This window comes from Indicator indicator, chromosome 1 (assembly GCF_027791375.1).
Source record: "Indicator indicator isolate 239-I01 chromosome 1, UM_Iind_1.1, whole genome shotgun sequence".
NCBI classification, from domain to species: domain Eukaryota; kingdom Metazoa; phylum Chordata; class Aves; order Piciformes; family Indicatoridae; genus Indicator; species Indicator indicator.
In genome coordinates, this window is record NC_072010.1 from 115,796,223 (window position 1) to 115,821,051 (window position 24,829).

The 24,829-nt window shown below is 41.4% G+C and overlaps 3 protein-coding genes across 3 annotated transcripts in view; 1 reads left to right on the forward strand and 2 right to left on the reverse strand.

The window, feature by feature from the left end:
* Positions 1-4,293, reverse strand: part of BRWD1 (bromodomain and WD repeat domain containing 1) — a 54,611-nt gene extending 50,318 nt beyond the window's left edge. Inside the window, exons 1-5 of the mRNA XM_054390852.1 lie at positions 4,230-4,293; positions 3,991-4,049; positions 3,762-3,791; positions 3,522-3,581; positions 242-392 (exon numbers count right to left, since the gene is read on the reverse strand). Of these exons, the coding sequence (XP_054246827.1) occupies positions 242-392; positions 3,522-3,581; positions 3,762-3,791; positions 3,991-4,049; positions 4,230-4,293 (364 nt within the window). The remainder of the gene's footprint in view (positions 1-241; positions 393-3,521; positions 3,582-3,761; positions 3,792-3,990; positions 4,050-4,229) is intronic.
* A 3,688-nt stretch (positions 4,294-7,981) lies between these two features.
* Positions 7,982-15,858, reverse strand: HMGN1 (high mobility group nucleosome binding domain 1). The gene is made up of 6 exons (XM_054381578.1): positions 15,779-15,858; positions 15,280-15,312; positions 15,142-15,171; positions 14,985-15,035; positions 12,350-12,481; positions 7,982-9,917 (listed from the first exon to the last, which is right to left on the reverse strand). The coding sequence occupies exons 1-6, from the start codon at positions 15,791-15,793 to the stop codon at positions 9,870-9,872; spliced, it is 309 nt and encodes a 102-aa protein (XP_054237553.1). The 5' UTR covers positions 15,794-15,858; the 3' UTR covers positions 7,982-9,869.
* A 532-nt stretch (positions 15,859-16,390) lies between these two features.
* Positions 16,391-22,825, forward strand: GET1 (guided entry of tail-anchored proteins factor 1). Its single transcript, XM_054390876.1, has 5 exons — positions 16,391-16,480; positions 18,545-18,710; positions 20,074-20,141; positions 20,965-21,079; positions 22,719-22,825. Exons 1-5 carry the CDS (start codon positions 16,391-16,393, stop codon positions 22,790-22,792), a joined length of 513 nt encoding a protein of 170 aa, XP_054246851.1. The 3' UTR covers positions 22,793-22,825.
* The last annotated feature ends 2,004 nt before the right edge of the window (positions 22,826-24,829 follow it).

The window sequence follows — 24,829 nt, forward strand, 5'->3', positions numbered from 1 at the left end:
GTCTATGTTGAGCAGCTGCAGCACTCAGTGTAACAATATTCTTGTGATGCAACTTAAAACCTTCTCTTCACAACAATTAATACAAAGTTACACAATTAATACACAGATTGCTAGTGTTTTGGTTGATTAAACACGTTACATAAGTAGAGACCAATTTTGGTGAAAGATCACCACTTTTAAGTCTTTATCCTATACTTATGAAAAAGTATCATACCCATTTGAATTAATAAACAAACCATACCTTTTGCTGTACGTAACAATGACTGTCTCCCTGCCCCAAGTAAGGAATTCACTCTCGAAATGCTGGGTGGAATCTCCTTATCCAGTATAGGGCCAATACGCTTGCAAATTTGTAACAAATGGTCTGGAGCCACATGTTTGTTGGACAGCACCTGACAGAAATTTAGGTTTTAAAAATATATATATATGGTACATCCAGAACAGAGGAATCTAAAAGCATAAATATTAAACAGTGTTTAAATATTTCTAACTTTAACTTATAAAACAAAATCAATTCTGTTAAGCTCTAATCTAGTAAAATCAGTGAGCAAGCTGTAGTAAAACTAACTCCAGTAAAAGTATTTACTGCACATCAGTGTTTTACTACTGGAAGCCTGCAATATTCGCATTTATGTCATCCATTCCTGCAGCAATGAGGAATGAGTCTTTGCCCAATTCACTTAATTATTTTAATTTAGAAAAATAAAAATAAAATTCAAACTCTCGTAACTCAAGATCACGGAGAATTTTGTTGTAACCAAGCACAAGAATTTCTGCAAATAGTACTTCAGTCACACAGCCCTTGCTCAGTAAACTGCAAACTAGTAGGTTTGAGTACAAATGCTCTGAAAATAATTTCCTTGAAGAACCAGTACTACACAGCACAGGACTGCCCTACTTCCTTTAACCAAAAGGATCAAAACAGTAATCTGTCCATTCAGGAAGGATTCCATTCTGTCTACATCTAACAATGTAAAAAAAAAATACACACACTCAAATGTCTCAGTCAAACACAGATTTGTGCTGTTTTTTATTATTCCCTTCCTTCTGGAAGTTCAATTTAAAAAAAAAATCTTGTCTAACTATAAAGTCAATCACAATAATGAAGTAGTTAAATATGTACAATAGATTTTATACAGGTAAAGCAAACTTTCAGAGCTATAAATTTAAACCATTGGGGAGGTCTGAATCAGCAGGCACAAACAGCTCCATGCTTACTCCACTCTCTGATCTGGCCACATAAAAACCAGTTAGACCCAGAAGCCATACTGCTACTTCAGCAGTCAGAATATTCGCAGCCAATACATCCAGGAGAGGCACAGGGCCACACCAACACAGGTATGTGGCCTCTTGCCCATGTAGCTCAGAACACAGACAGAAGCAGCTTGTGCTTATGCTGCGATCCCCTCAGCCTACTGACTGAACTTAGATGAGGACAAGGTTGATATCATCAGAACAGTGGGAATAAAAATACCACATGCTGTCATGTAACATTTGTTCAGTAAAAAGTTTCCCAAATGCACACCAAGTATTAAGAATGAATGATGTGAAGACATAATCTAATACTTGTTTTAATAATAAAAATCCAAGTAATGTATAAAAGATTGCAGGGGTTTAGGTTGCATTCCTGGGGGGAGATGGGGAGGTAGTAATATCACTTAAATAGTTGACATTACTGCACAGCCAAACATATCCAAGCAAATCAGCTCATCAGACACTCAGGGCTGATTATGTGAAAGATCATAAAATTTATTTTTTCATAATTTCTTTACAAAGCTGACCTCTTGAAGTGGTATAGAGCAGCACCAGCCACAACACTCAAGACAGAAAGCTCAGCACACTTTATGCCATGCATTATAAACCATTTTGTTTGCATGTCATCATCAGGTAGTATATGTTCTAAACACAATCTCCAATAGAAGCATGCATACAAAATCTTGCAACTCATTTCCTTTAGTTATACTCAAATTTCGGAAGGAATGGTTATTTTAAAGTCTTGCTCCAATTCCACAATGAACAAAGAGGAAAATAAATATATGCAGTGCATGATCACATTTGTCTGTGGTCTCTGCAAATTCAGAGTGAGACCAGTGGGAAAACAAGAGGCTTCCAAAGTACCTCGGAAGCATAAACTAAAGGTTTCAGAAGATTAATTTGGATATTCTGAAATACTGTTACTCTGTGCAGAGATTTCTTTTAAACTGTGTAGGAAAAGGAGATAGCAGCAGGACACATCAAAGAATTAATCTGACAACTGCATATGCATAATAAGCACAGTTAAAAAACTGTACTTAAGTCAGAAGAATCCACACATGACATCTCACAATACCACAGTTGTTACCAGAACAACTGAAGTCAAAAACCAACCAACAACCAATCAAGAAAGAAAACCATCCTTTTAAAACGTAATACTACTTTCATGTTTGTTAAATTCAAGTCAGAGCTTGAAAGTATTCCTGTTTAGCAAGACTAGGCATTTTAGTGACTTAAAAGCATTAATTTAAAATCTCATTTGGTTAGCTGACCGCTCTGACAAGTACAAAAAAATGGAATTTAGTTTATCATTTTAAGCAGCACTTAAATAATTAAGAAATTACTTAAAATTTCATTCCTTCTGTATACAAATATGATTCAGAGATCTTTAGGTGTTACACAAGAGGGACAAGGAGATTTATCTATAAAATACATAAACTGATGAGTAAGGAAGAAGTCAGTCAATTAGCCTGGAATGCCTGAATCTTAGCAGGACAAAAATCCCACCAAGAATAAGCATCTGTTCAAGGAAAACATGATCCACTACAGTAAAGCAGGGTAAAACCACACTGGGAGGCACCACCAGGCCATCACTTCACAAGATTCAACTGCCAAGTATATTTTATCATTTAAGAAGCATTAAAATAAAACACCAAGACAGCATTTCATTCTGAAATACACAGAAGTTAAAACATTTCAAGCAAAGATCAGCCAGAGAAGGCATAAAGTACAGTCTGGTGGGAGGTCACTCAAATCTTTCTACTATTTAAAAACAAAGCTATGAGCAGTGAGTAGCCAGAAATAAAGAGCATAATCATGGGCAGTAGAATTGGCAACCCTTGATTTCTGAACAGCGATTTCATTTCCTAATCTGTGGATGGGACTGATGAAGGAAGCCAACCAGAAAATAAATACTGTCAAATCAAAACACACGTAACAAACTCGCTCATGCAACTCCGAAATGAAACCTTGCCTCAGATTGGTTCTTCCCTATATGTAGGCAGTGGCATGTACCAATGCACAACACCAGGCTCCACCTCTGCTATGTAAACAATATCCTCAATTTAAAACATCATTTACGTTTTTGTTAGTCTAATATAAAGAAATTAAAGGCCCTTTCCAAAATAACTCCAATGTCTTAAAAGAATGAAACTGGAATGTAAAGCTTGGGCCTACTTTTTAAGGTAAGGGCTCTATCATCAATGTTTTATCCTAAATAAAAGTTGTTGGGTGTTTGGTTTTGTTTTTTCAAAAAAAAGAAGTCTCACCAATTCTTCGTAACTTCTATAATGCTCATTTCCTTGCCAATCCAATCTTTTAGGAAGCAACTAAACGGAGGAGAAAAAAAAAAGTGAGTTAAAAGGGAAGGAGAAATAGATCACATCCTAAACAACGTGTTGAAGGAAAAAAGTTGAGACAGTGGAGCAGCAGAAACTTGAATGACTTGAAAAGTAAAGGAAACTTTTAACTACAGTAAGCGTAGTGATTTCATCAGAGCCCACACAGACCTGGTACTGCTCCAGCTCCTGCACCAGCACCTGCAGAGAAAAGGGAAAGATTACAGAGTTAGGGATGAGCGAGCCTTTGGCTTCTCAAGCGGCTGCAGCCGCAAAAGAGCTAGGGAGGGGGAGGGGGGCCGGCTGTTCACACCTCCCCTTCAATCCTCTTTGCGCCAGCGAATGGCTGGGGGGTCAGAGCCTGTGAGCCCAGGTGAGTGTGCGGCACCCCTGTACTCACCTTCAGCGCTCTCCTGCAGGGCCCGGTGGTCAGGAACCGAGCTATGAGGAAGTAGAGCTCTGCAAGAGACACGGGGAGAGACAGGGGATCAGTCCGGGGCTGGCTGGGGCTGGGGGGAGTAGCCCCTGAAGTGACTGTAATTCATAATCACGGTCAGGAAGATGGCGGCAGGGAGCGGCGGCAGCACCGGCAGCAGCTCTCGCCCTGGCCCGCGGCCGCTCGCACCCCTGTGGTTTTACCTGATTCAATGAGCGACAGGGACACGCCGCCACCGGAGTTGGATGAGGCCGAGGGCTCAGCCATAGCGGCCCTGGCCCGGCGGCTGCCGCTCGCTTGTTCGCTCGCTCGGCACAATCGCCGCTGGCGGCAGCCGTTGCTGCCCGGACGGGGATTAGGGCTCAAGCAGCGGCTGGCGCGGGCAGGGCCCGGCTCGGCATAGCCCTGTCAGCACCGCCCCTCCCCCACCGCCAACCGTCCCCCCTCCCTTCTCCTCCGCGCGCGGGAGCGAGCCGCCCCCGCCCCCCACGGACGCCACGCTCGCTCTCGTGCTCCGGCTCCCCTCCCCCTCGCGCTGTAGCTAACACAGCCTCCGCGCTGCCGCCATTGACGCCGCGCTGCCGGCCACGGCGCCGCCGCTGCTACCTGCGCCGGCCACGCCCCCAGGGTGGGCGGGACTAAAAAAGTAGTCCTCCCGGCCCAAGAGCCTGGGAACAGCCTAAGGGCCCTTCAAGAAGAGGCTGCGTTTGTGTCCGCGGGAAATGTGCAGGGAGGACGGCGGTAGTGCAGTGGATGGGGGAGAAGAGGCCAGGCAGGGAAAGGAGAGGTCCTGTCGCGGAAGGATTGTTCGAGGAAGGCAGTGAGTGACGAGCACTGGTGGGCGGGCTCGCTCAGTGAGGTGAGGGCGGTGTTGCGAGGCGCGTGCGGCGCGGCCGTTCGTTTCCAGTTGAGCGCCGGGAGCGCGCTAGTGCGCGCTCCGCAACGGCCGCTTCCGCCCAGGCCGGGTCAGGCCAGTCCGCCCGGCGACCCTCCCTGTGGTCAGGCCGGCGAGTGACAAGGACAAGCTGCAGTTTGCAGCATGACGCCGGGAACGGGCTGATGGGCTGGTGGTGCCTTGGAACGATGTAGGACCAGGGGGAGGAAGCAGGCGGCGTGTGCTGCAGGGCCCAAACCTCCGTTTTAAAGCACGCTGCCTTGCAGGTTCCCAGGCATACCCTGGGAAAGTTTGGTAGTGGCCCCCTCTGATATTGATGGAGCTCGGGAACGGCCCGGGCAGCAGCACAAGAGCGTTTGTAACTACCACGTTACCAAATACAGTGTTTTCACACGTGACCAACTGTCTTTTGGCTCCGGTCTGCAACTTTAGGCAGACTTCCCAACTCCTCACACGGAAGAGGATCGTAGAATCATAGGATGTTAGGCGTTGGAAGGGACCTCCGAAGATCGTCGAGTCCAACGCCCTAGCCAGAGCAGGACCATAGAATCTAGCACAGGTCGCACAGGAACACATCCAGATGGGTCTTGAAAGTCTCCAGAGAAGGAGACTCCACAACCTCTGGGGAGCCTGTTCCAGTGCACTGTGACTGTTACAGTGAAGAAGTTCCCTCTTATGTTGAGGTGGAACCTCCAGTGCCGTAGTTTATACCCATTACCCCTTGTCCTAGCAGAGGGTGAAACGAAGAGCCTGTGCCCTCCCTCTTGACAACCATCCCTCAGGTATTTATAGACATTTATCAGATCCCCTCTCAGTCTTCTCCAGACTAAATAGCCCCACGTCTCTCAGCTTCTCCTCATACGGCACGTGCTCCAGTCCCTTAATCATCCTGGTAGCTTGTCAGCAGACCCCTGTCCCTCTTGAACTGGGGAGCCCAAAACTGGATGCCAACAGGTCTCCAATAACACCGAGCGTCTGTGGGTGTGGTACCTGGGAGCACTTCAGCTACCCTAAACTTTGGTTTAGGGAGAGTCATTTCCCCCATACTTCTGGAAGAACGCCTAACTTCATTTGCATTACTGTATCAAAATAATCAGCTTTGCCCCAGTGCCCCCAACACTGCCTCTGCAAAGATGCTAGCATCACCTCCATCCCATCCCAGCTTTGGGAGCATGTTTATGGGGAACTTTTTTGCCTTCTCAGTTGTTTCTCACCTCTGCTCAGCATGAATTCTAATGTAGATGTAAGCAATGGCTACGCTCCTGTTGTTTTTTAAAGCTGTGTGGTTTGCTTTTCTATTCCCCACCTGTGGTGGTGGCTTGGTATGCATTTTTGAAGCTTTGATGCAAAGTATTTTTACACTTCATTGTACAAGTATGTGTATTTTATTACTCTGCCTCAGGTGTGCTTTCATTTTGTGACAAATAGCTTTTGTACACCTCAGATACAAGCTTAGCAGCAGGCAGTTTCCCCAGACCCATCCCTGAAGGCAGACTGCTGCTTCCTGCCCTTCAGCACCTCCTGCCTGGTTAATGCTGCCTTCCAGGTCAGGTACAAAAAAAAAAAAAAAAAAAAAAAAAAAAAAAAAAAAAAAGGTATCCTCTCCATTAAAAATCACTGTAAGAGATTTATGGATTTATGCTTCTTGTATCGTCACAAACTTCAGCTGCATCATTCCTGAAGGCCACCTGTGTTCCTGCAGATTTCACTGCCAAACAAATCAGCATTCATTAGCTAAGCTCAGATGCACTTCAGCATCCTGGAGGTGTTCATGTTTTGAAGAGCTGTGATAACAGTTGATGCTATAAAATGAATTCCACAAAGCTGCAGCATGAACTTGTATGAAACAGCACTCTCTTAGCCAGAACCACCACCACCAGCAGCATACGAGTTACCTTTTTCCTCATATTTTGAAATTCTGTTATGTGCGCATTCCTGTAGTACTGTATGCAAATCTCTATTAGCTGTTACTCTGTCCCTTAGCTGCACAGGACAAATATATCTGGTGTTGTACAGGCAAGAATGATTTTTCTCTAGCATGCCCATTGAAATTCTTGTCAAACGAGTTTAAATGCCCTCCAATTCTGCACAGGTGGAATTAACATCTAGTGCAAATACACACAATTCCTCATTTTCTGAGTAGACAAACTGGTAGGGGTTTTATGGTTGTATGTTACCATTTCATGCCTTGTGGAGAATGTCTACAGCAGAATATCAAAATTCATAGTTGATTCACCTACTTAATACGCATAAGCCTCTTTCATCCTTCAAGTGGGCTGTGTGCTGCTCAAAACTGATGGAGGGCTCCTGATGCAACTACCTCTGTCCTTTCTTTCATCCAGTGTGAAAATTCCCGTCCTGCAAGAGAAGCTGGCACTGATTTACCCTTACTGAGTCCTTTTGATTCTGCAATACGTAACTTTTTGTCCCCAACAGTAAATATAAGGGAGCAGTTACAGTACAATAAACAGTAGGTAATATTAGAGATGATGTTGGAAGTCGACAAGATCTCAATATTGGAGACTCAAAGCACACAGAATATAGGCAATCAATAAAATGAGGTAAGAAAGGCTATTCTGGGATATTTACTTGCGAGTTTATTAGTCATTTAACTGGTGGCTTTGACTTGCTAAACCTAGAAAGTAAAGAATGTCATGTAGCCGATGTCACACTGCTACTAAATTAAACCAATAAATAAGGTAACTAGAAGAGATTTGGGGGGAACAGCGGAGGGTTAGAAAAATCCGTGTACATTTACAGCTTTGGAATATCCAAGAACTTGAAGCCAAAGCTGTTGTCAAAGCCAGATGTGCTCTGCTGGGAATGTTGCTGTGGTGGAAATAGACCAGAAGCTTACTGTGCTCCAGCATTGGAGGACATCCTATATGTAAGCTAAACATTGCTTAAATATTGAAGAGGCAAAAATAGTAAAATGCTTTCTCAAATGAAAACATTGTTTAAGAAAATGAGATGTGAAACTGGAGTATTTTTTAAAAGTAACTATGACAATCTGCAAAACATACCAGAAATTTACAAGAAGTAGATACTGTACTTGCAGGTGTTACTTAAGATCATAAGCAAGTTCTCAGTGAAGGAGTAAAAATAAGAACAAATGTTACTTTTTGGTCTTGAGTCCTCCCATGTCAAGGTTGACAGCTGACTTGCATCAAATAAACTGGTAAGATAAAACCATGCTACTACCTGCTGCAATTCAGCAAAATAGCATGAAATGGAAAACCAACCAACAATCCAAAACAATGCTGCACTCTGTGGGAGAGCTAAGTAATGCTGTACTAGATTTAAATGTTTATTTTAAGCTTAAGTAATATACACTTAACATGCCTCCCTTCTCATGAAAGGCTGTTAAATCTCAAACAAGATTGATTTAATTTTCACGAGTACAGCAAGGAAGAATCAGGACAGGTTTGTGCTATGTGAATTATCTCTCTGCACAGGTATGTTTTATTTGAAACAACTGTCAATCTGCACCCTTACATAGCAGCTGTATCTGGTCACAGCTGGTCACAGCATGGTGAGCTCACCTCACAGTTGCTCATCATTAGCAACAAGGAAGTTTTCTGCTACTTCTCTCCCTGTTCCTGCCCAGGCTGTTCCACAGCTCATCCTCTATGGGTTCCATTGCACAGACTGAGCTACCTGGGCAGGTTCACAGCCTAGGTTCGTCTTTCCCCAGACATCTGAAGCTTTATTGATTTTTAAGACAATATTTGGGGAAATTCCAATAAGGTTCCAACACAACAGCAACACCATCTGATCAGTTGCCACTCAAGAAGACTGCTTTGTGCATCTTCCTTAAAGCACTTATTTACACAAGAATCTGCATATGCAGACTCTTAGATAATGAACAGATAAGAACATCTGATGCTTACTAATTATTACTTTTTTGTTGTTAAGGTAACAAGAAGCAGCACTAGGCTATCATCTTTCAAACAAAGTCCAGATTAAGACTGCAACTAGTTTTCTACTTGCTACTCACTCCCTGCATTACCACCTATCTCTTGCTAAGTACATTTTTAACCATGTTAAGAACATATTTAAGAATCAAGAACTACACCACTGCAAGTTGTCATACTCAATGCAGAAACATCCTTTCATAATCAAGATTTATTTGGTGATCACAGACACTATGAACAATTTTACAGTTGTTCTTATTCACTTTTTTTTAAATCTAAAAACTGTAATTCTTTGGGGTTTTTTCTAAGACTATTTCAAATATGTTTCATTTCATTTTTGTAGCGAAGCTGTCCTTTAAAATTGGATGTGAAGTTCCAGTGTCTCAAATACTGACATAGCAAGTTACGTCTGCCAAGCAGAAACTTTTACTTAGTCAGTATTTAGATTGGAAACTTTCAGTCTATCTTTTTTTGCGTTACAGCTACAAAGTTGTTGGAAAAAATAAAGCTGCAACTACCAAAATTAACTTTGTCACAGATATAGGTCACTCAGCAACAAATCCAACACTAGGGAGCAGTTTTATTAGGTAAGCATTTCTACTGATGGTACAACCATAGATAAAGATAAATAACCAAAATGTTAAGACATTCTCAACATATCATTGTGAATTCCAAAGTCAAATCTGTGTTATGCTTAATTTAATAGGATAGAAAAAAACTGTCCCTCCCAGTCTATGGAACTTGAAGCCTAGCCAAGGCTTCAGAGCCATCCTCTCCTTAATGTAACATGCCATTAATTTCTGGTTTCATAGAAAACAGACAACCAGTACATGATTTTACCACTTAAAAAAAGCATTTACACTTATCTAAATATGTAAAAAAATGGGTTGAGTTGCGATTCTCTCCTTTTTAAAAATGTGTCTTCTAGAACTACTAAAAAACTTGCATTTACAAAATAGTTGATAAAAATATTCCTCTGAATTGTACAAGAAGAAAAGTATAAGGACCACCAATTAAAGACTTAGTACCAGATGTCACTCAGACTTTGCTTCTTTCTCTACTGCTGCATCAGATGCTGGGGTCTGAAAAGACAAAAATCAGAACACTTGAATGCAGGAAGTTTCTAAGTGACTCAGCTTCTTAGTTTGTAGTACTTTTTAATGCACAAGTTAGCTAACCTGATATACACAACTATAACTTGTTTCTACATACCATGCTTTACAGTCTTAATAAATTGGTGTCACAATCTGCTTGTTTCTCTTTGGTAACAACTAAAACCAGACTGTCTTGAAAAGGCTTCTATCTCCTCAGATGCCTCAGCATGAATTTCAGAATATTGCTATTGTTACTACTCAATACACACTGCAAAAGATTTTTTTAACAAAGCCCATTTCAGTAATTACTGCCTTTGCAACAGGAAAAGGTGAGTTGCTTTAACCTACTAAGCTGAGACCCCTGCATATAGGGTGTTTAGAAAAACCACTAATAGACACACTTCATGCATTTAAATTTCAGTGCAGCACAGTTAATATATTCTGAAATCTTGTCATGTTTTAAAGTAATGAAGACTTACAGTATTGCATTAAACATAACTTTGTAAAAACATTTGGTGAAGCTGAACTGTAGAGCAGAGCTATACTGTTTTCAAGACAAGTCTCTATGTGCTGTGCCTCAACTTCCCAACAAGTTCATACAAACTTAATTGATTAAAATTACAACTCCATTCAGATCAAAAAACTCACTGCATTTGTAATATAGATTAAAAAAAAGGAATGTAACAGGTATGAACACAAAAATTTTATTTAATTATTCCACAAGCTTTGCAGCATCACCAGCAGGCTAAATCGCTTAATCACAGCAGTTCCCTCAAAGGAACCCTAACACCCCTTGTAGTCTTTACTGCCACCTGGGGGAAGCTTTTGAATGATGAAGTGTTGGAACCCATTTCCATTCCCATTCTCTTTGACTACCACCAGAAGTAATCACTGGCCTGTCACCAGGTCATGGATTAACAGCATTGCTGACGCTGTTGTTCTGAGTGAAAAACAGTAATGTCTAATAGGGCGGACTATGCATCTCTGCCTCTTCTAGACTTAGGTATTCTATTAAACCTGCAGCTTTGGCTGATGAGACCTATAAGTCATTATCCATTCCTTGTAAATTTACATCGTCTCTATGCTAGCATACTGAACAGGTCCCAATTGAGAAATACTGCCACGTTTAACTTTTGCTGGTATTGCTGAAATACTACATGCACAAATTAAAAGACCAAATTATACAACAGTAACACAGAGCCAGAGCTATACAGAATGTTAAGCAAGGTAAGGGATTCCTAGAACTTTTTCACAAAGAGCACATTGTAAGCTTGTAAATGAACACCTGTTACCCCAAAGTAAGCTGTTTTGTACACCAAAATATCGTTCTGTACCTTCCTCATGCACCAAACCCCATAATTTTCCTAAAGATAAAATACTCTCCCTGTACTTGGAAGATCTATCTGTATACTGATAGATGAGTGTGACAGAATTCAGACACACCTTTTTCAATCTTAAAAAGAACCCTAATTCTCAATCCAAGTAGACAGGAGGCATAAATTATTTAAATTAAAAAAAAAATCACCTATCTATCTGCAAACTCCACTGAACTACTTAAAATGAGGTATTCAATACTGCAGAAACCAGAGACTAATTCTAAGCCTGTTACCACCTCAAAACTTGTGGTTTATCCTGCTGTTAACAGTTGCCTAATTAAGAGGCACTGCTTCTCTCCCTACAGATCTTGTCCTAAATTTAAAACTGAATTATGTCCACATTCCAGAGAAAGAATACAGTGTGGAATTAAGATGATCAGTGACTCAAAAATCTCCAGCAACATGTCGATTTTAGCACAGTATTACAGCCACAACTGATCTGGCATGTTTTCTTCAGCAACAACAACCATCTTGCACTCTCTTCCATCCCTGAACCAACTTGTTCCTTCTACCAGCAGTGTCTGTATCTGTGACTTCTATAAATGTTATCTCAACTTTGCTTAAATCATTTCAGCTTTAGCTTTTCAGTGAAAACTGCTCCAGTCCCAAGAAAGTTAATACTGCACTTGTCAAAAAACTTTTATAGCATGAAGGAACCTCTCTGCCACTAACAGCAGACTAAAATCCAGCCCAAAGCTCCAAAGACAGACCACCCTGACCCTCCTAACCCTCATAGCACAGTACCCCCTCCATGCACTTTGTATGTATTATTTTGACAAGATCACAAGGAAAACAGCCCCTCACTGAAGAACATTATTCTGTATCAGAATTTTGATAAGAGTCTCACCACCTTCCTTATTTCAAGGACTGTTACTGCATCAGTTCAACTCTTTTGGGGGCAACTTGAATTTTCCAGGTATAGTTACTGTTTCAATAGCCTACATCTTTCTTTTAGCAGAAATAGATTCTATTCTAAGAACTGTGTACATTTGTGATAGTACAGTGAGTTATCTGCTTTGCACCAGAGAATACAGACAACTTTACCTCCTCAGTTTTAGCCTCCCCATTTTCTGCAGGTAAGTTGTCCTTTGTCTGCTCCTGGTTTGTCTCTTCTGTCTGTTTCCCTTTAGGCCCCTTTCTCCCCTTTGATGGAGCTTTCTTGTCCTCAGATTTATCCTACAATGAAGTACATTTCCAGTAAGTAAATTCCTGTGAAATACTAGATAAAACTCTAACAAAAACAACACAAAACCAAGACTTACTAAACAGCAAGAGCTGCTGTCAACCACCAGTGAGCTAATACGTAGTTCAGCTGCCAAAAAAGTTTTCCAAACTATTACATAAATGACAATGAGTTTCAGATAGCCAGTAAAATAAGAGAACCAAACCGTGATGAGAACATAACTAGATTCTAGTGGTCAGACAGCGCAATTTGTAATACATGTTTTAACTTAGTGGGGCATAAAAAATAGCAATGCAGTCCTTCCACTTTGTAAATACAAAGCACTTCAAACCCTCTTTTTCCTCTTATACTGATAGGTGGGGAATTCAGGACCCTAACCTAAATAAATATATCACAGAAAAGTATCATTTTCAGTGCTCCTTAGTATCTCAGTCATATCCTCTGTAGCTATAAAACTGTTTTTAAATGGGTATGGAATAAGTATTTGTTCATGAGCTACTTTCATAAAAATATTCAATACATCCTCTCAGACATTCCTTACAGCAACCAAATGCTAAAAAGTCTGCCTATCCTCCACTCAATCCCACTACTTACAAAAATAGTTCTATCAATTCAGAATTACATAAATGCATTGGTTTTGATATCATCTGTCAGAAATTACTTTATGATACTAACAAAAACATTCAATGATAAACACTTTTTCTGAGCAGGTACAATGTGAACAGCAAGAGAACACAATGCATTTACAACTTGCATCTCCACACAGAGGACCACTACACTGACCTACCTTAAAATGTGTCTAATCTCATTAAAAATCATGTATGCATTTCATAAACATGTTCTTCAAATTGTGTCCCGATTTGTAGTTTCTGATCTAAAACTTACTCAAAGACATAAAGTTCTCATTTTAGCATATCTTAGGTATTGTAGACGTGTATCTAGAAATCTTTTGGTTACAAGTACCATTCATAGTATCTTCACTCTGAGCTTTCCTCCGTATAAAAACCGTTGTCATTTCCTTACTTCACACATGCAACTTTTTAATAGCTATCTGAATACATTTCCTGTTTTGCATGAATGCTCACATAAACAGTGTCTTCATGAAAGTACGCTTTTGTCATCCAACTGCAACTATTCAGCAAAATTTCTGTGTTTTAAACCACTGGATACAGAGACACAGTAAGTTATGCTACTCACTCAAGAGATGCAAGATTCAAAAACGAAATAAATAGAATTAAAAAAAACCAATAATGAAGTGTTTTGTGTCATGTAGCTAAATAACTAATGTGCACAAACTTTAGAGATTCTTTGCTCTTGTTTTAGAAACAAAAAGTTTTTTACTCCTCAAAAGCACAGAGAAAATAGTTGAAGTAGGCTAATGGAAAAAAAAATCCTTTTTCTTATAAATGCTAAACTCTCTATTACCAGTTCAGGTAACAGAGAATTTTACAACATGTAGACTTCTGTGTTCTGATTATCAACAACTTATTTTTCCTCATCAATATTTATTTTTAAAAACCCCACTGAGTAACTCCATAATGCGCAAACTTCTCCCAAACAGAAAAAACACTGTCAGAAGAGTTTTAAAAAGTTACAAAACCCATCCTTTGGTGGATCAAATACAGAAAAAAACCACTGGTATTTAAGAGTAAAATATTTCTGCAACCTATTTAAAGAAAGCCCAGAGTGCTAAAATGAGGAAACACTGAAGCTGGAGAAGTAAAATGCAATCAGAACAAAAGACATTTTTGCTTTAACAATGAGAATGCACTGATATTCAAAACCATTCGAATGGAAGCGCATTACTGATAAGTAACTGTTCATTAGATTAATAAAATGGAAACATCAAAAAGTCTAGAATTCTAAATCAGTGTATTTGAAATGCTCTTAATCCTGCCATTCTCAAGTTTATAATCAAAAAGGACCACTTAAAAATACATATATCAACAAGTCAACACATCCCCTTCTATTTCTCCCAAAGAACAAAGAATTTTACACTTCAATTATTGTCACTGTGAAGGGTACAGTGAAAAACCAAAGATGGTACTAAAAGCTTAAACATACAAAGACCTGAAAGCTACTTTGTACAAACACAAACTCAGACCTTTTTCAGTGGCTGTCCAAATTAATTCAAGTATTTTTTCCTAACATACTGCTTTAAGTTATATTGTATCCTCTTTGTTACAACGATGAAATACAATTTTATGTATAGCCACTTTGGCTTTCAAGTAGTTCTGGTCAGTACCAAACTACCATGTAACACCTCACTTCCTACACAATGCTTTGAATGCTTAACAAGGATCTACTCAGTGGAGGAATGCACCTGCAGATGTATTTACAGTAGTCAGAAGCATCTGAAACGGACACTTCAGCTACACGAGAGTTCCTTGAGTAAAACGTTTTTACACCATGGATTGAATATACGAAACGGGCTGCAATCGGGCATTTACAAACTCGACCACCTCTTCTCCCTCCCCTCCTGCCAGCGACTCTCACCTTTGCTGCTATCTTTTTTGGTTTCGGCTCTGTTTTTGCAGGAGCAGGTTTCTGAGAAAAAAGAATAAGGAATGAAGAGATTCATTTTTTGATGCAGGATGACCGCCCTACCCGCCCTGACCAGCACGAGCACCCCTCCTCTCACAACTGTACTTACAGCGGACAGCCGCGCCGATCGCCTCTTCGGCTGCACAGGGAAAGAGAGAGAACCGGCGTGAGCGGACAGGCGGGCACGCCACGATCAGCCAGAGGCGGGCCCTAGATGGCCCGCCGCCGCCCTGCCCTTGTCACTTACCTCCTCCGGGGCCTCCCCGTCCGCTACCGTCACCTGCCAACACAAACAGCGCGCGTCAGGCGGCGCAGGCGCCTCGGGTCGCGGCGGGGCGGGAAGGAGGAAGGGCGGACACGTGACGCCACCGCTCGCCCGTCCCCCCGTCCGCCCCTTCCCGCCGCCGCCGCTGCATTCGGATTTAGAGCCCTGGAGGCGAAGCGCCCGGCAAGACCTCACGGAACCTTCCAGATGACACTACCGCCGCCTGCCCGCGCCCGTTCCCCCCATCCCTTAGCAGAGTCCCCGTGAAGCAGTACGGAGCTGGTTGACAAAAAGATGCCGGCCCCAGCCGGCCTTCTCGGCCGCCACACCAACGTCCGCGGAGCGGCCGCGTCCCTCCGAATCCCGTCCCAGCGCAGTCAACCGCCCTCTTCCCCCCAACCTTCCCTGCAGCGGTGGCGCGGGGCCGCCGCCCTCAATGCGATTCCCTGTCGGGAGCTCTGCTCTCTCCCACTCGCTTCACCTTTCTCTTCGGCATGGCGAAGCTGCGCGGCGGCGGCTCTCGGCCGCGATTCCAGGTGCTGCGGCGGCTCCCACCCGACTACTGCGTGCGCTGGGTGCCTCACGGCGAGCGGCTGCCTCCTAGCCAGCCTCACTGCGTAGAAAAACCGCCCCCCCTTACCCCCCCCTCCTCATCCCAGCAGCGCCAGCGGCACCGCAACAGGATCCAGCCGGATTGGAGGGGGTGGGGGGGTGGCAGTGGGAGGGGGCGATGGCGGGGGGACGCTCCCCGCTCTCCGGCGGCCGCCGGCCCCGCCCGCCTGAGGGGCGCCACCGCGAGGCGGGACCCGCTGTCGCCAGCGGTCCAACTGCGCACGCGCGCGCTCGCACCCCGTCTCCCGAGAGGCGGGACCTCTCATCTAACCACTGCCACCCCCAGCCAGGGGAAGGGGCGGGGTCGGCCTCTTGATTGGTCAATCGACGTCACGTGGCCGCACCTGTCCTCGGTTTCCCTCTGCCGGGCGGATGCCCGTCTGCTTGCCTACCCACGCGTGAGGGGTCGCCCGCCCGCCGTGGTGCTACCCGCGCGGGAGTGCCGAGGAGGGGTGGGAGGGAGGGGGCGTAGCTTCGCGGCATGGCGGAGAGCGGCGCCTGGCTGCTAGTGCTGAGCTCTGTTTTCCTCTGCAACGCTCTCAAGATACTACTGCCCTCCTGCTCCTCCATTGTAAGTGACGTCACTGCTTCCCGCCACGCCCCTCTGCCAGACTTGGGAGGGGGGCGGCAGCCGCTTGTACTAAATCGTGGCTGCGGTCGAGCGTCCTTTGCCTTTCTTGCGTTTTCCCTGGTAGTTGAGGGTCTCGTCTCGCCTCGCCCAGCTTTTCTTACCTAGGCTCTGAGACGCAGTGTGGTGGGCGAGTTAGGCGCTCGGGTATTTGAGGACGGGGTGAGGCGGCGAGGCAGGACGTTAAGGAGGCCCTTTCGCGGCACCCCGTCTTTGCAGAGGTGGCGTCACGCCCGCCTGGCAGCTGAGGGATGAGGTGAAGCGGGACAGTGGAGGGAGAGCGGTGCCGCTTTCAGGGGGCTCCCAGTGTCCCGCGGTACCGGTAACACATCGCCAGCTGTGACTAGCAGGGCCTAGTCCTGCGCCTTGGTTTAGAAGAAGAGAAGTTTGAGAGGCTGAGGGTAGGAAGAACTGGACACCGTGAAACCCCACACCGTGATAGTGGGTGACTCCAGCAGCCTCGATTAAGCACGACTTTTATGCAGAGTTTTATCAGTGTCCTTGAAGATGCTCCTGAGGTTCCTATGCTTGGGAATACTGCAGAAGTATTGGAAGACTGCTCAGTCTTCCATGTTTTCAACAGACATCGTTGTTGAGAAGGGAGGTCAGTGGGTACAGAGATTAAGGAGTTGAGCATCATAGGAGTAAACCTCGTATCAGAGTTATTAATCAGGATGCCCCCAGCTCTGATCCAAAATGTTTCAGTGGAAGCATAGATAACGGAATAACAGAACAGTAAACCCTGTGAGTGCCAAATAAGCTCACGTGTGAGCAAGCATGCTAGAATGCCTGCCTTCCATCTAAATATCTTCACTACCACATAGATCAGTGTGCAGTACTTGATAATGGATAAAAATCCTTTAAAAAATAAATTACTCTTAGCAATTTGGAAAGCTGACTTCTATGTGACTGTAGATGACAAGTAAAAATCTCTGCTTGGGTGTTCTGCTGCAGTTCACGGCGGTAGTGTAATGTTCTCATTGATTGCAATACTGAGAACATTTGTGGGGGGAAAAAAGCTAAAAAGATTTGCTAAAGAATAGAAAGAAGAAGATTTTATATTCTTTGTATTTTTATTTCTGTGGTAGAAGGAATTAATGAACTAAAATACAGGTGGTGCCTCATGAAAGAATGAAGGGAAGAAAAAGTTTACTAACACACCTCTTTACATCTCTGTCAGGAGGAAATAATTGTAGCCAAGAAACCAATAAGTTGTTGTAAGAAAACCACATTTAAATGTATGCATGACATGTAAGAAAAATAACTAATGCAAATTTGTGTTGCTGGTTTTGAGGCAGTGGTAAGATACTACCCTTAGAGGGGTCACAGCTCTCAGCCAGTATGGCATTTCATGTGTTTCTTAACAGCCTAGACTAGGCTCTGGAGGAGTGATTCCTGACTGGTGAGTTGTACTTCATTGGTGAAGTACATTGGGCTTCAGTGAATAAAATTTTCTGCATTAGTTAGTTTAGACCCTTGCTGAAACTGCTGGTGCTGGAAATGACAAAGAAGTATGGGGCCTTGTTGGAGCCAGAAAGAGCAGTGATAAGAAGGGGTGTTCCTTCCTCTCCTGCACATACCAGGCACTTGTTACCCAAGCAGTGCATGATTAGAACTGCAAGGAGAGAGGACAGCAGATCAGCTCAGGATGCAGTGGTAGGCAGGGCTTGAAAGGTTTGAAAGGTCTCAGAAGGCAGCATCATTGAGAGTGCACAGAAGTAGGGAAGGAAAAGGCTGTTAACCATAGTTAGAAAAGTTGACCATCACTGCCCTGCAGGGAGGGTAAAACCCTCTTTGGTTTGCTTCACTCAGAGTGAGGGTAAAAATTCTTTGACTTCTAGAGCATGTTGCAGATGTTAAGCCAAGGTATTCATGTGTTTTGATGAAAGGGCCTTTTTTTATGGGAGGATTTTGAGTATGGAAGCAGGAGATGATACTTCGTACATATTGAAAATAAGGTCAGTGGAATTCTGGTTAAATAACTGATAGTATTTCTTTACTCCTTAGATATCCAGATTGTTACAAAAGGATGCAGAGCAGGAGTCCCAAATGAGAGCTGAAATTCAGAATATGAAACAAGAACTCGCAACCATTAGTATGATGGATGAGTTTGCTAGATATGCCCGCCTGGAAAGAAAGATAAACAAAATGACTGACAAACTTAAAACTCATGGTAGAGTGCAATCAATGTTTATTCCCTCTTCTAGTTTCTGAAAAACATTTTGTAAGGAGTGCTTTCAATTTTAAGTATATTTCTCCATCAACTGTTTTCCTCTCTCTTTTATCCAGTCTATATGTATGTGTATGTGTTTGCTTCTGTCTTTCTTTATCTTATTCAGACTTTTTTGACAGCTTGCTTTTGTCTTTCAGTTGTGCATTATTCTGCACACATTGATAAGAGAGTGATTTAGATTAAAAAAAGAAATCTTCGAAAGAATTTCCTGGGGTTCAATGTGTAATTATTTACTCTTTCTCAGTGATTCTTATTACTGAATCATGATTTTAGTAACTCGAGGAAGTCCTCTGCTGCATATCCTCACTGCAAAAGGATGCATTGCTCAGTTGGGGTTATTTGGTTGGTGTACTACAAAATGCTAGACAGCAAGTGTTGGCCTATAAGGTATCAGATGAGATCTTTTGTGTCATTTTGTAATCCTGTCTGATCTTATGCAGCAGCTTTTGCCATAAAGTTGTAATGTTTTGCCTCAATTTGGATTTTGTAGTAGTATAGTCTGTCGTCTCATGGTAAAAAGTACACATAAACCTTTGGCACCAGAGCTTTTCCTCCTGTCTTTGCCCAAACTCACTAACTGATCCTAACGGTATAGGAGACTGCACTCCTCTGTGCAGAATGGATACATGTTTATAGGCTCCTTGCTTAGAGAAAGGAAAAGTTAGCAGTTTTGGATTGCTTTCAGTAGTATAATTTTTAACCCAATAATTTCAGTTAAACTGGATTTGAGTAGTTTACTTAGCAACTAATAACATTGTTTCAGAAAACTTAGAACACTTACATTTGAAGATGTACTGTCTTCACTGGCCTTCTTTATATTAGTCTGAGATACTGTAACAGAAGGAAAATTGGCATGAGAAGTTTTGATCCTGAACCTAACCACAATTCATTCAGTGAGAGAATATTCTTAACTGTGTTCCTAAATAAAATAAGGCAAAAAAATCCATCTGCTGAAGCCATCATTCTCTCCTTTTAGAAAAGGGAAAAATTTACTTTGTTTTGTCTAAGTTAGTAACCATGGTGACTGTTCTTGTTTGGGAATAGTCTTCTTGATTATGTGTGACATTTCTGTGTCTGGGATATCAGTATTTTGCAAGTTTTCAGAGTAGGAACTAAAGTTTGAGATGAACCTAGCACTTATTTGTAGAAGGGTACTTTCAATATAGCTATGAGTCATTCAAAAAGAGATTTTTTTAAATAGTGTAATGTCCTTATTTGGAGAGTGAAATATTAATAAGTGATTAGTTTTATGTAAGTATAACTCATTAATATAAATAATACAGGGTATTTTTTCTTTTAACAGTGAAAGCACGCACGGCCCAATTAGCCAAAATAAAGTGGGTTATAAATATTGTATTCTACATCTTACAAGTAAGTAAATATTTTATTATGACTACAGATTACTAAACCAAATCCTCAGTAGTGTTACAATTCTCTCCTGCATTAATGCATTTAATGCATTAATCACACAGGTGTTTGATATTCCAATGACAGTGCATGCCAAACTAAAAGATTTTTGAAATAAAAGGGAGAGATGTTGCTGATAAGGTCTGGCAGTTGTGGATGGAAGGAGTTCTGTGTTTCTAGCTCTGCTGCTGGTTTTGAGATTACAAGATAGGAGTTTGTCTTAGCTCTTTAATCACTGATTGTTTGTTTATATATGGCACTAGACCCAGGAATCCTCCAATACATGTAAATATGTTTTTGAAAACAAAATATGCTTTTGCTGAGGATTCAAATCTCCACTTACAGCTGTCACATATTTCCCCATGGTGCTTCATCAGATTGTCTCTGTAGCTCAGACTTGATGTCAAACAATTATCTGTTTATCAGGATGACAGTGGTCAGCATGAAGATGTCCTTAGGCTAATGTTAAAGTGAGTTGGATTCTCAACAGTCAGTTATTAGAATTAGCATTAGAATAGAATTTAGCTATTATGTTTGTCTATGCTAGGTTGGAACCAGGGTCTCAGAAAAAAGCAGTAATTTCCAGCATCTCATTGCTACCTTTTAGCATTGTGTATTAATTTAAGGTCATACGGATTTAAAAACATTTTTTACTTGCTTTAGAACAGTGTAAAATGACAAAGGAACTATTCCCTTTAATTAGTTTGTTCTTTATTGTTTCAGAGTAGTGGTGGCAGTGTACTTTGATGCGTATTATTATCCAAGCTAATAAAATTTTCTATTCTAGGCTGCTTTGATGATCTCTCTGATTTGGAAGTACTATTCTGAGCCCGTTACAGTGCTTCCAAGCAAATGGCTTGCTCCGCTGGAGCGTTTGGTAGCCTTTCCTACTGGGGTGGCAGGTAAGGACTGAACATTGGAAAATTATGTTTCTCAAGCCTATACAGTTGCTAACACTGTGGTGATAAAGAGAAAAACGTAGATTAAAAGAGTTGCTTCTGTGCTTTCCTTCTACCTCCATTAGCACAAGGAGGAGTTTCACATGTGGTATTAGCTGTTTCATGGGTATTCCATTCTTGTTTGTTTAACTGGCCAGGAAATAAGCTATTGGTCCTTTTTTTATTTCTTCTCAAACAGGGCAGCTTTGTCTTTATCTGTATGGAATCAGACCCTGGTGAAGATTTCAAATCAGAAATACTTTTATCTTGAGGAGTGCACTGAAATAGTAGGATTAGGTTTAAAAGTGGGCAAATACTTCATAGATCTGTATTGCTTACAGGTGTTTCTTTAAATTGCTAAGATTTCATAATATTGTAATTTCGGAATGATGTAAGTATGCTTTTTCTTGGCGTTTTGTCTCATGTGTTCCCACCCCTTTTCAGATCACGCTTCTGTTGCATTTTTACTTATTTAAATCCTTCTGTTTTGGGCAGTTTAACTAAAGAATGATATTTTGTTATAATGTCATATTGGTTTTGATAGAACCAACGATATCCCAGGTTGTTTCTGAGTGAAAAGGGAGCTGGCTCTGTGGTAACAGGGCAATGTAGTGTGAAAATCTACTTCCAAGCTAAAATGCTGCTGGTCAATATTGCTGTTAGGTTTCTAAGTTTTAATTGCCTTAGAAGGAATTCCAAAATATGTTGTTGGTACTGTATGTTGTTGTCTTTAATAGCTGTCAGCAGAATGGTTTGTATCCAGCATGCTTCCTGGACAAGAGAAGAGTCTGCTTCTGTGCAGGGTAGGGGAATAGTGTTTGGAAGAGGTTTATTTAGGTAGCATTTGAAGGCATTTAAAAAGGCTCACATACATGTCTGCCGCCTTTTTTTGGATTGGCTGATAATCACAGTAAAGAGATCACTTTGAGTTCTAGATGATAAACAAAAAAATGTCCCAAAATCACCAAAAATATAGTTTCTTCTGTTGTACTATGTAGTCTGCAGTAGGGAAGTGCCAGATGTGTTCCATCACAGAATTATGAATTTCTGTGCTGCTAGTTGGAATGGCAGGACTCTTTCAGCAGCAGTGGTACAAGGCATCTGGGACAGTAGCAAAGGTCTTGGTGTTTCTTGATATGACTCTGTGGGTAGCAAGGGGAAAAGAGAGAAGTATGGATTTAATACTTCTAAAAAGACTGATCTGAATTTCAGAGGAAATTTGCTTTTTACCTCTCTTAAATCTTGAGTTTAGATTCTAGCTGAGTATGGTGTTACTTGCCAAACCTTTAGTGTCAGCACCTTAGACGTTTCCTGTTAGGTACATAGTAAATGTTTTTAGCTGTGGGTTCTATATGCCATGCTTTAGCTCATTTTAATTTATTTGGTACTCTTTTTCCCTGGACAATTTTCAGATTTTCTTGGGACTGATGTAGAGTTAGTTGTCATCCCTTGAATAGAGAGCTTTGTATATAAAAAGATGTTATGTTCTCGCTCGCCTCACAACTCTAAAGAGTTTTTTACACTTTTAAAGTTGTTTTCAGACACTCAAGTGCTTCAGAATTGTTGATGCAATGACTTAATTTGTGTTCTAAATCTCTTTCAGGTGGTGTTGGCATTACATGTTGGCTTGTGGTTTGCAATAAAGTTGTAGCTATCGTGCTACACCCTTTCAGCTGAAGGAAACCCAGTAGTCCATGGAGTCCTCGACTACATTTTAATTGTCATTACTTTAAATTAATAAAAAGAAAAAGAAAAAAAAAAAAACCAAACAATTCTCTTTCATAATCTTGGTTACTTCAGTCAGTATTCCTTTGGATTTATTTTCCAATTTCGTTGTCAGTTTTCAAACAGCAGCATTGCTGTTTATAGGACCTCATTTTGTGTCTATTTTGACAGGGATGAACACTGATTGAAAGCAGAACTGTGAGACTTATCGTGACATATATTTACCAAAATCTACAAGTATTTGATTTGTATTGTTAAGTTGGAAATACACTGGCATTAGGAATTAATTAGGGAGCTTTGCTGTTTCTTTGCTGTCTGATATGTTACTTTCACCCAAAGGTGAGATTATACTTAGTGACGAGTGGAGGCAGGTGGTTTGGGTGTCTTAGGGTAAAAAAGATTGTTTTGTTTTTTTTTTTTACACTATAATTGGTGTATTCCTGGGCTGTCTTAGATAATGTTGATATGTACACAGAATCAACTTTTTATCTCATAAGAAACTCATTCAGTTGCCAAATACAGGACAGCTGGATGCTTTGTCCTCCCAGACTTTTAAGATTAATTGAACTCCTAAATTTTTCCTACTTTTATCAACAACTGACCTTTCCTTCCTTGACATTTTTCTTGCTTCCCAAACTGAATGAGGATCAATTTCCTTCCATGTTTTGGGAGGAAAGGTCTAGTCAACCTTCTCAAGCTCCACGTTAATGAAAAGTAGAAGACAGTGATGTTCCTTCAGAGGGCTACATTTCTAAGGGCTTTAGCATACATTAATGACCGTCCAGGATATTTCAAAACAGCTATGTAAATGTAAAGAAAAGCAAATAAGTGATTTAAATGTCTAAAGTATAAACAGTAGTAGCAAGCAGGAGGGGCAAAAAATTTCTGGTTTGGAGTAAATTTTTCTTGCTACGTTTTAGGTACAGGAAACAGCCACAATGCTTTGAATTTAAAGGAGGACAGAAATCTTAGTACTGTACCTGTAGAACAGTGTCAAAGTTGTATTATCTTCTGTGATCTGCAGCCCTGTGATTGATGCCCCATCAGACAAATGGGTGGGTTTGTAAAGTTACTGTTCCAGATATCCTTGGGGGTTTTGACATGAGCCTAAACAAACCTCTAGTGGATGCCTTTACTTTTCTGTTGGACTTTTACCATTTTACTGTTCAGCTTCCAATTCTGCAGTGGAATGCATCTGTTATTTTAGATCCTTTGCCATCCTGCAGCAAGGAAGGGGCTAGGGCTCCTCCAAAATTAGCACTGCATGTAGAAATCATTTCAAAATCGTGTGTATATAAACACAAAATGATTTGTTTTGTTTGTTAATGTTAATTTTAAAAAAAAGTTTTTGTATTCTGGACCAACATGAAAACATAAAAATAGATGCACTATATGTAATAATAATTAAATGTTGTGATTGTTATGTGTAATTTTGGTTTTATTAATTGAATAAAGCTTTTCAACCCACTTCAGGTTTGCTAATCCATTTTTCAATGTTAGTTACAGTTTCCCTAAGGAAAAAAAAAACAAAACAACAAACTAAAAACTAAACCCAAATCAACCACATGCTCCCTTCATGTTCTTGCATAAGGATGCTGTTGGAACATAATTTGGAATCTTCACAGTGGAGTTTGCTGTTTATCCACACTTAGCATGGGGGCATCAAATATGCAGATTGTTTGCTGCTCCAGCCAAAATATTTGGGTGAGACAAGGAAAAAAGGCTTTTGGTCACCTAGTCAGTACCAAAGTACCAATAGGAATGCTAGGTTATGTATGAAAGTACCAATAGGAATGTTGGATTATGTATGCTTGTTTGCTCTTAGCTTGGGGCCAGAAGCAAAGGCACTGTAGTAGTAGTTCATAGAGTGCTTTGAGACTTGTCCCCTGTACAGCTTAAGCATTACTTCAAGAGAAGCCTTTGAAATTTAAAAAAAGAAATAAGCCACAAGTAGGTTCAGATCTAAATGTCTTAATCATCATGAAAAAC